At 41.1% G+C, this 13,562-nt stretch overlaps 1 protein-coding gene across 24 annotated transcripts in view; it reads left to right on the top strand.

The window, feature by feature from the left end:
- Nucleotides 1–13,562, top strand: part of LOC110519948 (E3 ubiquitin-protein ligase MYCBP2) — a 344,395-nt gene that overhangs the window by 290,791 nt on the left and 40,042 nt on the right. For 23 of the 24 annotated variants that reach the window (XM_036974062.1, XM_036974063.1, XM_036974061.1 and 20 more), the window contains 6 exons: nt 3,113–3,387; nt 3,773–3,989; nt 6,521–6,622; nt 9,863–9,991; nt 11,715–11,847; nt 12,135–12,238. In XM_036974062.1, coding sequence (XP_036829957.1) covers nt 3,113–3,387; nt 3,773–3,989; nt 6,521–6,622; nt 9,863–9,991; nt 11,715–11,847; nt 12,135–12,238 — 960 coding nt within the window. The remainder of the gene's footprint in view (nt 1–3,112; nt 3,388–3,772; nt 3,990–6,520; nt 6,623–9,862; nt 9,992–11,714; nt 11,848–12,134; nt 12,239–13,562) is intronic. The other variant, XM_036974030.1, reaches the window with a different exon arrangement.

The following is a 13,562-nucleotide window of genomic DNA, read 5'->3' as shown; positions in this document are numbered from 1 at the left end:
TGGCCCTTCTTTGGACACTGTGTTAATTAACCTCCAGACGATCTTCAATACCATACAACTCTCCTTCCGTGGCCTCCAACTGCTCTTAAATGCAAGTAAAACTAAATGCATGCTCTTCAACCGATTGCTGCCCGCACCTCCCCGCCGTCCAGCATCACTACTCTGGACGGTTCTGACTTAGAATACGTGGATAGCTTCAAATACCTAGGTGTGTATAGTTAGATTGTAAACTCTCCTTCCAGACTCACATTAAGCATCTCCAATCCAAAATCAAATCCAGAATCGGCTTCTTATTTCGCAACAAAGCATCAAAGCACTCATGCTGCCAAACATACCCTCGTAAAACTGACTATCCTACCGATCCTTGACTTCTGTCATTTACAGAATATTCTCCAACACTCTACTCAACAAATTGTATGCAGTCTATCACAGTGCCATCCGTTTTGTCACCAAAGTCCCATATACTACCCACCACTGCAACCTGTGTGCTCTCGTTGGCTGGCCCTCGCTTCATATTTGTCGCTAAACCCACTGGCTCCAGGTCATCTAGAAGTCTTTGCTAGGTAAAGCCCCGCCTTATCTCAGCTCACTGGTCACCATAGCTGCACCCACGCGTAGCACGCACTCCAGCAGATATATTTCACTGGTCACCCCTAAAGCCAATTCTTCCTTTGACCGCCTTTCCTTCCAGTTCTCTGCTGCCAATGACTGGAACAATTTGAAAAAAAACCCACTGAAGCTGGAGACCCATATCTCCCTCACTAACTTTAAGCACCAGCTGTCAGAGCAGCTCACAGATCACTGCATCTGTCATAGCCCATCTGTAAATAGCCCATCCAACTACCTCACCCCCATACTATTATTTTTTTTTTTCCTTTGCACCCCAGTATCTCTACTTGCACATTCATCTTCTGCACATCTATCACTCCAGTGTTTAATTGCTCAATTGTAATTATTTTGCCACTATGGCCTATTTACCTCCCTTATCTTACCTCATTTGCACACACTGTATATATACTTTTTCTATTGTGTTATTGACTGTATGTTTGTTTATTCAATGTGTAACTCTGTTGTTTGTGTCGCACTGTTTTGCTTTATCTTGGCCAGGTCGCAGTTGTAAATGAGAACTTGTTCTCAACTGGCCTACCTGGTGAAATAAAGACTTTCACTTGACAAACTAGAAAAAACATCAATAGTGATGTTGGTCCATATTGAGACTTCCTCAATATAGTCAGAATTTATCTAAGATAACTCAAGAAATCTAACATTCATTTTTTTTTTTTTGCCGAGGAGATCTTAGTCCTGGAATTTTACATCTAACTGAGATGTTTGGTGCATTATTTGTCAATGAAATAACGTGCTTGAAAATGAGTCGTCTCTCGTTGAATGACAAACACTTAATTGAAGAATCCCTACTGTTGACCAATCAACAAGGTGCGTAGACTTCATTGACCAAGATGCGTAGACTTCAGCTACTGGCTTTGGCTTGCCTTGAGAAAAAAATGTTGCCTGCACGAACAGCCGAAAAAACCCTTGCCAAAGACCAAAGCGAACAAAAATATACCAAAATGTCATAATACAGTGCATTCGGAAAGTATTTAGACCCCTTGACTTTATCTACATTTTGTTACATTTACAGCCTTATTCTAAAAGGGATTTTTTCCTCTATCTACACACAATACCCCAGATCTTCAGAGACTTGTCCCTTGCTACTCATGCAATGTCTTGGCTGTGTGCGTAGGGTCTCTGTTCTGTTCTGAGCGCTCTGGAGCAGGTTTTCATTAAGGATCTCTCTGTACTTTGCTCCGTAAATCTTATCCCTCGATCCTGACTAGTCTCCCAGTCCCTGCCACTGAAAAACATACCCACAGCATGATGCTGCCACCATGCTTCACAGTAGTGCCAGGTTTCCTCCAGACATGACAGTTGTCATTCAGGCCAAATCGTTCAATATTGGTTTCATCAGACCAGAGAATCTTGATTCTCATGCTGGTGCCTTTTGGCAAATGCCAAGCTGGAGTGGCATCCGTCTGGCCACTCTACCACAAACGTCTGATTGGTGGAGTGCTGCAGAGAAGGTTGTCCTTCTGGAAGATTCTCCCATCTCCACAAAGGAATTCTACAGCTTTGTCAGAGTAACCATCTGGTTCTTGGTCACCTCCCTGAACAAGGTCCTTCTCCCCCAATTGCTCAGTTTGACCGGACGGCCAGCTCTAAGAAGTCTTAGTGGTTCCAAACCTCTTCCATTTAAGAATGATGGAAGCCACTGTGTTCTTGGGGACCTTCAATGCTGCAGACTTTTTTTTTGGTACCCTTCCCCAGATCAGTGACTCGACACAATCCGGTCTCGAAGCTCTATGAACAATTGCTTCAACCTCATGGCTTGGTGTTTGCTCTGACATGCACTGTCAACTGTGGGACCTTATATAGACAGGTGTATGCCTTCCCAAATAATGTCCAATCAACTGACTTTACCACAAGTGGACTTGGAATCACGTTTTTGATTTGTCATTATGGTGTATTGTGTGTAGATTGATAAGGAAAAACAACAACAATTTAATTAATTTTAGAATAAGACTGTAATGTAACAAAATGTGGAAAAAGTCAAGGGGTCTGAATACTTTCCAAATGCACTGTCATATAACGTATGTATATAAATAACTATTATGGGTTAATATATTAACATCTGATTTATTTTTTCGAACTCAAACATCCTTACATTCATGAGCTAACGTTAACATCACAAACAACTGTCATTAAAGATATGGAAATGCTCAGAACTTGAGATTCTTGACCAGTCAAGTTTGCGTTGTCATGTGGCATCACCCGTTTGCTATGCCATTGTTCACACGGACGGTGGCTGTTTGGGATATTTCAAGTCAACAGGAACACACAACGGTAGGCTATTAGCGAACATAACTCACTCCCAACTCTTTTTGCATCAGTAATGGTGGAAAAAAAACTTGGCGAAATCAATGAATTCAGTCCCCCTATAACATCAGTAAAGCCAAAGAAAATCTCTGCATGATGTACAGTATATCACTCCAACCGTTTGATAACATTGACCACATGGCTATCCATTCTCACTCTTCACCTGTCCCCTTTCTCCCAGGTGACCTCTCTCCTCCGTCGTGTCCTCCCCGAGGTGACGCCTGTGCGCCTGGCCAGCATCATCGGCGTCAAGGCCCTGCCGCCTGCTGATATCAGTGACATCATCCACTCGACCGAGAAGGGTGACTGGAACAAGCTGGGCATCCTGGACATGTTCCTGGGCTGCATCGCCAAGGCACTCACCGTGCAGCTCAAGGCCAAGGGAACCACCATTTCCGGCACGGCGGCAGGCAAAGGCGTTACCACGGTCACACTGCCCATGATCTTCAACTCCAGGTGAGACCACAACTTTGAGATGTACCTGGGTGATGGTGTTGTTTCTTCGGCATAAAATTGTAAAAAAAAACAGTGAAATGGGGAGGGACTATGACTATGTGGGCTTGTCCAATAAAAAAAGCTTGTTTTTGTTTTCCTTTGCTAGACGTTTTGCAGTGTTGTGCCCTAACAACCCTGGTACTATAAAGGTAGCCCACCTGGATGGGTTATCAAAAACAATACATGACTTCATCAACAAGCATTTTGAGATATTCTCAAACCAATTCTCATTTGTGGTTGTTTGTATATTGTCTTATCAGATGTGATTTCTCCTTGTTTTGCTTATCATATCTCTGTAGTATTATGTCCCACACTGAACACATTGGTGGCCTCTCTCCATGTGCAGCTACATTCGCCGGGGGGAGAGCCACTGGTGGATGAAGGGATCCACTCCCCCTCAGATCGCTGAGATCATCATCAAGCTGGTCAAAGACATGGCTGCCGGACACCTGTCAGACGCCTGGTCTCGGGTGACGAAGAACGCCATTGCTGAGACCATCATCGCCCTCACCAAGATGGAGGAGGAGCATCGCTCGCCAGTCCGCTGCATCGCCACCACCCGGGTACGGCTGTTTTCATATCACACTACCGCCGCGTGTGCGCGGGCCATGGTTCAAATACTATTTCAATTTCTTTCACATACATTTTGAAGTATTTATATATATATATATATATATATATATATATACATGTATGTATGTATGTATGTATATGTGTGTGTGTATATGTATACAGTGCCTTGCGAAAGTATTCGGCCCCCTTGAACTTTGCGACCTTTTGCCACATTTCAGGCTTCAAACATAAAGATATAAAACTGTATTTTTTTGTGAAGAATCAACAACAAGTGGGACACAATCATGAAGTGGAACGACATTTATTGGATATTTTAAACTTTTTTAACAAATCAAAAACTGAAAAATTGGGCGTGCAAAATTATTCAGCCCCCTTAAGTTCATATTTTGTAGCGCCACCTTTTGCTGCGATTACAGCTGTAAGTCGCTTGGGGTATGTCTCTATCAGTTTTGCACATCGAGAGACTGAATTTTTTTCCCATTCCTCCTTGCAAAACAGCTCGAGCTCAGTGAGGTTGGATGGAGAGCATTTGTGAACAGCAGTTTTCAGTTCTTTCCACAGATTCTCGATTGGATTCAGGTCTGGACTTTGACTTGGCCATTCTAACACCTGGATATGTTTATTTTTGAACCATTCCATTGTAGATTTTGCTTTATGTTTTGGATCATTGTCTTGTTGGAAGACAAATCTCCGTCCCAGTCTCAGGTCTTTTGCAGACTCCATCAGGTTTTCTTCCAGAATGGTCCTGTATTTGGCTCCATCCATCTTCCCATCAATTTTAACCATCTTCCCTGTCCCTGCTGAAGAAAAGCAGGCCCAAACCATGATGCTGCCACCACCATGTTTGACAGTGGGGATGGTGTGTTCAGCTGTGTTGCTTTTACGCCAAACATAACGTTTTGCATTGTTGCCAAAAAGTTCAATTTTGGTTTCATCTGACCAGAGCACCTTCTTCCACATGTTTGGTGTGTCTCCCAGGTGGCTTGTGGCAAACTTTAAACAACACTTTTTATGGATATCTTTAAGAAATGGCTTTCTTCTTGCCACTCTTCCATAAAGGCCAGATTTGTGCAATATACGACTGATTGTTGTCCTATGGACAGAGTCTCCCTCCTCAGCTGTAGATCTCTGCAGTTCATCCAGCGTGATCATGGGCCTCTTGGCTGCATCTCTGATCAGTCTTCTCCTTGTATGAGCTGAAAGTTTAGAGGGACGGCCAGGTCTTGGTAGATTTGCAGTGGTCTGATACTCCTTCCATTTCAATATTATCGCTTGCACAGTGCTCCTCGGGATGTTTAAAGCTTGGGAAATCTTTTTGTATCCAAATCCGGCTTTAAACTTCTTCACAACAGTATCTCGGACCTGCCTGGTGTGTTCCTTGTTCTTCATGATGCTCTCTGCGCTTTTAACGGACCTCTGAGACTATCACAGTGCAGGTGCATTTATACGGAGACTTGATTACACACAGGTGGATTGTATTTATCATCATTAGTCATTTAGGTCAACATTGTATCATTCAGAGATCCTCACTGAACTTCTGGAGAGAGTTTGCTGCACTGAAAGTAAAGGGGCTGAATAATTTTGCACGCCCAATTTTTCAGTTTTTGATTTGTTAAAAAAGTTTGAAATATCCAATAAATGTCGTTCCACTTCATAATTGTGTCCCACTTGTTGTTGATTCTTCACAAAAAAATACAGTTTTATATCTTTATGTTTGAAGCCTGAAATGTTTCAAAAGGTCGCAAAGTTCAAGGGGGCCGAATACTTTCGCAAGGCACTGTATGTATGTATGTGTATGTGTATGTATGTATGTATATGTATGTATGTATGTATGTATGTATGTATGTATGTATGTATGTATGTATATATATATATGTATGTATGTATATATATATATATATATATTCTATATTCTTACTTCAACATTCTTCTCATACTTTTACTTCTACTTTCTTTAACATTATCTACACCTTCAAATGATTGGTAGCTGAAAGTTGGCGAAAGCTGTTCATATTTTCACATACATACATATATATACATACATATCATATAGTCAGTCCTATGAATGGAGTTGAATATTGGAATGTGTTTGGAAATACACTTGGAAAATATTGGCATGTATTTGAAATTTTTAAATCAAATAAATACAACCATGCATTTGAACCTAGGTGTATTTGAAATAATGCATTTGTAAATAAGTATTTGAAAATATTTTCAAAAAGTAAGACATTATAGTGGGACATTATCATTTATAGGACATTATTTAAAAATTATTTCAAATATTTTGGCCACATTATTTGAAAATAATCAATACACAGAAAGTAAGTAGCTATAACAAATAATCAAAATACACATGTATTTGAACCCAGGTCTGGCGTGTGGGTGAAGCATTTGTATGAACTGCACTCTGTGTGTGTGTGTGACAGATGTTTGTCCTTACACATATGTCAGGTTAGTGTATTTGAGTACATTCTTGGGATATTCTCCTTTATCCTCTCTGTCCTTTCTCTCTGTACTGTAGTTGTGGCTGGCCCTGGCCTCTCTGTGTGTGTTGGACCAGGATCATGTGGACAGGCTGTCCTCGGGCCGCTGGATGGGCAAAGATGGACAGCAGAAACAGATGGTAACTTGTCCATATTGGCCTCATAGAACATGTGCACTTTGGCAAAGCAATATAGAGTCAAGACTTTGCATTGTAACTTGTAACCAATACAATCAGAAGCTGTTTTCAATTGTAGCCCGTTGAGATAATGCATTAATTAATGGATTGGCTTTAAAGCACTCAAAAGCGAATTCCTTAGAAATACGATCATTTTTAAATTTCCATTCATAGGACTATATGGTAAATCAATTTTAATTCAATCACCTTTTGACAGCATCCCTTTTGATTTAAACAAAACTTCCATACATGTTTGCTCATGGAAGTAGGACCTGAATGCTAAAACTTTCACAAGATTAAGGTGCTCAGTTGAACTGTTTTTGCAAAACAAAGTTGTCTTTATCACTTTATCACTGGAAAAGTTAAACTATTTGAGTATTCCTTAAAAATAAGTTGCATATGTTGTAGCTTAGACCTTAATTCACATCATCTGAGGTTTTAGTGTTGTGCTCTTGAATACAGGGTGAGTGTAATTTCAATCATAGAAATAGGATTCATAGAATTGATCCCATCAGACCACTGCAGTTTCGCTGGTACACCATTGAAATGTAATTTAAATGTTAACTTCTAAATACTATCACAAAGATGACTGCAGGTCCATCCACCTTAGCATGTAAACTTAATTGGTCATGTTATGTTTATATAGATTGACATTAATTTAAAAAAACATATATTCCCATTCAAGTCAAGTCTTTCTAATATAATTTAAAAGTTTACTTAAAATGTTATTCCCAGGCCTCCCGGGTGGCGCAGTGGTTAAGGGCGCTGTACTGCAGCGCCAGCTGTGCCACCAAAGACTCTGGATTCGCGCCCAGGCTCTGTCACCGGCCTCGACCGGGAGGTCCGTGGGGCGACGCACAATTGGCCTAGCGTTGTCCGGGTTAGGGAGGTTTTGACCGGTAGGGAAATCCTTGTCTCATCGCACACCAGCGAGGTGCATGGTGTTTCCTCCGACACATTGGTGCAGCTGGCTTCCGGGTTGGATGGCGCTGTGATAAGAAGCAGTGCGGCTTGGTTGGGTTGTGTATCGGAGGGCGCGTGACTTTCAACCTTCGTCTCTCCCAAGCCCGTTGTAGCGATGAGACAAGATAGTAGCTACTAAACAATTGGATACCACGAAATTGGGGAGAAAAAGGGGTAAAATTCAACATTTTTTTTTATAAAAAATGTTATTCCAATTTTAGCATAATTAGCAGCCAAAACATGATGTGTGTTCAAGAACATGTCTCAACAGATGGCGGGCACAACACAAAAATCTTAAGACCTAAGCTACAACATATGTGAAGATTTTTTTAAATCTGAGGTTATTATTTTGTCATTGTTGTTCAGAAACTACTACCCGCAAGTCGCCACCACCCCCACCCTGTCCGTTGGTTGAGCATGTTGAACTGCCATGTACCCGTGCCCGGTTGCGCCTTTTCCCCAGTTGTCCGGTCGAGTGTATAGCTAGCTACAGTTGAAGTCAGAAGTTTACGTACACTTAGGTTGGAGTCATTAAAACTCATTTTTCAACACTCCACAAATGTCTTGTCTAGTGTTTTGGCAAGTCTTTGTGCATGACACAAGTAATTTTTCCAACAATTGTTTAGACATATTATTTAACTTATAATTCATTGTATCACAATTCCAGTGGGTCAGAAGTTTATATACACTAAGTTGACTGTGCCTCTAAACAGCTTGGAAAATTACAGAAAATGTCAGGCTTTATAAGCTTCTGATAGGCTAATTGACCTAATTTGAGTCAATTGGAGGTGTACCTGTGGATGTATTTCAAGGCCTACATTCAAGGGGGAGGCTTGCAAGCCGAAGAACACCATCCCAACCGTGAAGCACGGGGGTGGCAGCATCATGTTGTGGGGGGTGCTTTGCTGCAGGAGGTACTGGTGCACTTCACAAAATAGATGGCATCATGAGGTAGGAAAATTGTGTGGATATATTGAATAAAAATCAGGCAGGAAGTTAAAGATGGGTCGCAAATGGGTCTTCCAAATGGACAATACCCCAAGCATGCTTCCAAAGTTGTGTCAAAATGGCTTAAGGACAACAAAGTCAAGGTATTGGAGTGGCCATCACAAAGCCCTGACCTCAATGCTATCGAAATGTGTGGGCAGAACTGAAAAAGTGTGTGCGAGCAAGGAGGCCTACAAACCTGACTCAGTTACACCAGCTCTGTCAGGAGGAATGGGCCAAAATTCACCCAACATTTTGTGGGAAGCTTGTGGAAGGCTACCCGAAACATTTGACCCAAGTTAAACACTTTAAAGGCAAAGCTACTAAATACTAATTGAGTGTATGTAAACTTCTGACCCACTGGGAATGTGATGAAATAAATAAAAGCTGAAATAAATAATTCTCTCTACTATTATTCTGACATTTCACATTCTTAAAATAAAGTGGTGATCCTAACTGACCTAAGACAGGGAATTTTTACTAGTTTTAATTTCAGGAATTGTGAAGAAATGTATTTGGCTAAGGTGTATGTAAACCTCCGACTTCAACTGGCTAACTTTATGTTATCCAGAGCGTTGTTGACTGTAACTGTGCTGCTGGCAACAATTTAAATATGTGTGAGTGCTCTGAAATTGGAGTAGATAGCCAGAGCGAATTTACCAGCTATGTCTATCGACAGTTGTCGCAGTACCATCATGAACATTCTATTGAAATGGTTACTTGCATAGTGGAGTCTTTTGTTTAGACGTGTTGCTAGCTAGCTGAACCATGAGCCTTATTCCCAGCTCATAACGTTACTACCCTGCTTGAATCTGCAGGTAGATAACCAACCAGGTTCAATGTTAGCTAGCTGCTGTAACATTAGGCTATAACTAGCAATGCTAATGACTCTGAGATATGAATAATATTACTACACAGATCATACACGTAACGTCAGCTAGCGTTAGCTAGCTAACAGTACACTTGAACTTGAAATGAAATTTCTGTGGCTAAACCAACTAGGCTCGTAATGTAACAATTTTATTTGTGTTTACAGATGGCATGAAAGTTCACATGTTATAGAAGGCATTTCTGCCAAATGGCTTTCTTGTGAAATAGTGATGGGCGTCATACGCCTAGTTTCCTTAAACTAGTCACAAATTCAAGCTGGGAGTGCATTTTTTTTTTTTTTTGCACTTGCCCCCTGAAAGGTCTGTGCACAGCCTTGCCGAGGTGTTCAGGTCGTAACCGAAAGTCTTGTGCTCTCATCCACAGCCTATGTGCGATAACCATGACGACAGCGAGACTGCAGCCATCATCCTGTGTAACATGTGTGGTAACCTGTGTACCGACTGTGACCGCTTCCTCCACCTGCACCGACGCACACGCTCCCATCAGAGACAGGTCAGTATAGTACCCACATTCACCTGTAGGTGGCAATCTGCTCCCAGTCATTCCATTGCCTTCAGAAAGTATTCACAGCCCTTGACTTTTTCCACATTTTGTGTTACAGACTGAATTTAAAATATGTTAAATTAAATAACAAAAATGTCACTTGCCTACACACAATACCCCATAATGTCAAAGAGGAATGATGTTTTTCGAAATATTTTCTAATTACTTAAAAATGAAAAGCAGAAATTTCTTCAGTCAATAAGTATTCAGCCCTTTGTTATGGCAAGTCTAAATAAGTTCCAGATTAAAACAAGTCACATAAGTTGCATAGATTCACTCTGTGTGCAATAATAGTGGTTAACATGACTTTTGAACGACTACCTTATCTCTGTACCCCACACACATAGTTTTCTGTAAGGTCCCTCACTCGAGCAGTGAATTTCAAACACAGATTCAACCACAAAGGCCATGGATGTTTTCCAATGCCTCGCAAATAAGTGCACCTATTGGTAGATGGGTAACAAAACAAAAAAATCTGACATTGAATATCCCTTTGAGCATGGTGAAGTTAATAATTACAATTTGGATGTTGTATCAATACACCCAGTCACAACAAAGATTCAGGCGTCCTTAATAATACTGAAAAACATTTTTTTTAATCCTGAATACAAATCCAGTACTACACGTTACTGAGTGCCACTCGATATTTTCAAGCACAGTGGTGGCTGCATCATGTTCTGGGTTTGCTTGTAATCGTTAAGGACTGGGGAGTTTTTCAGGATAAAAAAATTAATGGAATGGAGCTAAGCACAGGCATAATCCTAGAGGAAACCTGGTTCAGTCTGCTTTCCACCAGACACTGGGAGATTAATTCACCTTTCAGCAGGACAATAATCTACAACACAAGGGCAAATCTATACTGGAGTTGCTTACCAAACTGGAGTTGCTTACCAAGAAGACAGTGAATGTTCCTGAGTGGCCGAGTTACAGTTTTGACTTAAATCTACTTAAAAATCTATGGCAAGACCTGGAAATGGTTTTCTGTCAAGGATCAACAACCAATTTGTCAAAGCCTGAAGAATTCTGAACAGAATATTGGGTAAATGCTGGACAATGCAGGTGTGGAAAGCTCTTACCCAGAAAGACCCAAAACCGTAATCGCTGCCAAAGATGCTTATACAAACGATTGACTCAGGGGTGTGAATACTTATGTAAATTAAATTTCTGTATTTCATTTTCAATAAATTAGCAAAATTTTCTAAAATCATGTATTCACTATGACATTATTGTGTATATAAATCTGTTTAGGAGTTTTTTAATTCAGGCTATAACACAAAATGTGGAATAAGTCAAGCAATATGAATACTTTCTGAAGGCACTAGACTGGGAGCCTGTCAAAATGTAATTCTTCTTTCCCCTTTTTTGCCACCTGCAGTAATGTGTATACCCTCATTTGTGAAGACCTGACCACCTATAAATGTTAAAGATGTTCTACACAAAATACAACCTAAAATGATTTTTCCCCCTACGTTGGCTATAGTAATTTACAAGACAGTTTTTGGACATGCATTTAGCTTAAGGTATTGATTAGTCATGCTCTGTATTTTCAATATTACCATTCATTCTGAAAATGTCTAACACCCTACAATCCAATTCATATTACAACAGCATCCCTTTCTGACAGGAATATAATTCAACATGGCGGTAACCCTAGTCTGCTGTTTCTCTCCAGGTGTTTAAGGAGGAAGAGGAGGCAATCAAAGTGGACCTCCACGAGGGCTGTGGGAGGACAAAGCTCTTCTGGCTCATGGCTCTGGCTGACTCTAAGACCATGAAGGCCATGGTGGAGTTTAGGGAGCACACAGGTAACAGACCCTTTCTAGCACTGTCCAGAAACAACCCCAGCTTACCATTACCCCCCTAGACACTTGTGTAGATCTGAGAGGGACTGAATATGGTTACATTTCCACCGAGCCTATTAGAAGGTAAAGTGGAGCTACTACTTGTTGCTTCTACCTTTCTAATTCTTTACGATCATAAAACGACACCGGCTGTCATGACTGTTGATCTGCCGTGTGATGTTAATGACAGGGATGTGTATGTCGTATGATCCTTTTGTTGTGCATAGCTAATGCTCTGCCTCTATGTGCAGGGAAACCAGCCTCCAGCAGCTCAGACGCCTGTAGGTTCTGTGGCACCAGGAACGGCACCGAGCTCTCAGCCGTGGGCAGTGTCTGCTCTGACCCAGACTGCCAGGTACCAACCACTCACAACATCCGTCATAATGATCATTGTTCTGAATTGCATTGATAAAGCTATTTTCATATTGAAGTGTTCAGAGAGCTAAACTTACTTAGTCCAGTCATAGTGATCATAGTAACATATTAGATCTACAGTTGAAGTCAGAAGTTTACATACACTTAGGTTGGAGTCATTAAAACTCGTTTTCAACCACTCCACAAATGTCTTGTTAACAAACTATAGTTTTGGCAAGTCGTTTAGGACATCTACTTTGTGCATGGCACAAGTCATTTTTCCAACAATTTGTTACAGACAGATTATTTCACTTATAATTCACTGTATCACAATTCCAGTGGGTCAGAAGTTTACATACACTAAGTTGACCGTGCTTTTAAACAGCTTGAACAATTCCAGAAATGATGTCATGGCTTTAGAAGCTTCTGATAGGCTAATTGACATAATTTGAGTCATTTGGAGGTGTACCTGTGGATGCATTTCAAGGCCTACCTTCAAACTCAGTGCCTTTTTGCTTGACATCATGGGAAAATCAAAAGAAATCAACTAAGACCCCAGAAAAAAATTGTAAACCTCCACAAGTCTGGTTCATCCGTGGGAGCAATTTTCAAATGAGAGGTACCACGTTCATCTGTTCAAACAATAGAATGCAAGTTACAAACACCATGGGACCACGCATCCGTCATACCTCTCAGGAAGGAGATGTGTTCTGTCTCCTAGAGATTAACGTTCTTAATCAATCCCAGAACAACAGCAAAGGACCTTGTGAAGATGCTGGAGGAAACAGGTACAAAAGTATCTATATCCACAGTAAAACGAGTCCTATATCAACATAACCTGAAAGGCTGCTCAGCAAGGAAGAAGCCACTGCTCCAAAACCGCCATAAAAAAGCCAGACTACGGTTTGCAACTGCACATGGGGACAAAGATCATACTTTTTGGAAGAATGTCCTCTGGTCTGATGGAAAAAAATAGAACTGTTTGGCCATAATGACCATCGTCATGTTTGGAGGGAAACGGGGAGGCTTGCAAGCTGAAGAACACCATTCCAACCGTGAAGCACAGGGTTGGCAGCATCATGTTGTGGGGAATGCTTTGAGGGAGGAGGGACTGGTGCACTTCACAAAATAGATGGCATCATGAGGTAGGACAATTATGTGGATTTATTGAAGCAACATCTCAAGACATCAGTCAGGAAGTTAAAGCTTGGTCGCAAATGGGTCTTCCAAATGGACAATGACCCCAAGCATGCTTCCAAAATTGTGTCAAAATGGCTTAAGGACAACAAAGTCAAGGTATTGGAGTGGCCATCACAAAGCCCAGA

The sequence above is a fragment of the Oncorhynchus mykiss genome, chromosome 3, assembly GCF_013265735.2.
Source record: "Oncorhynchus mykiss isolate Arlee chromosome 3, USDA_OmykA_1.1, whole genome shotgun sequence".
NCBI lineage: Eukaryota > Metazoa > Chordata > Actinopteri > Salmoniformes > Salmonidae > Oncorhynchus > Oncorhynchus mykiss.
This window is presented reverse-complemented; position numbering and strand designations above follow the sequence as displayed.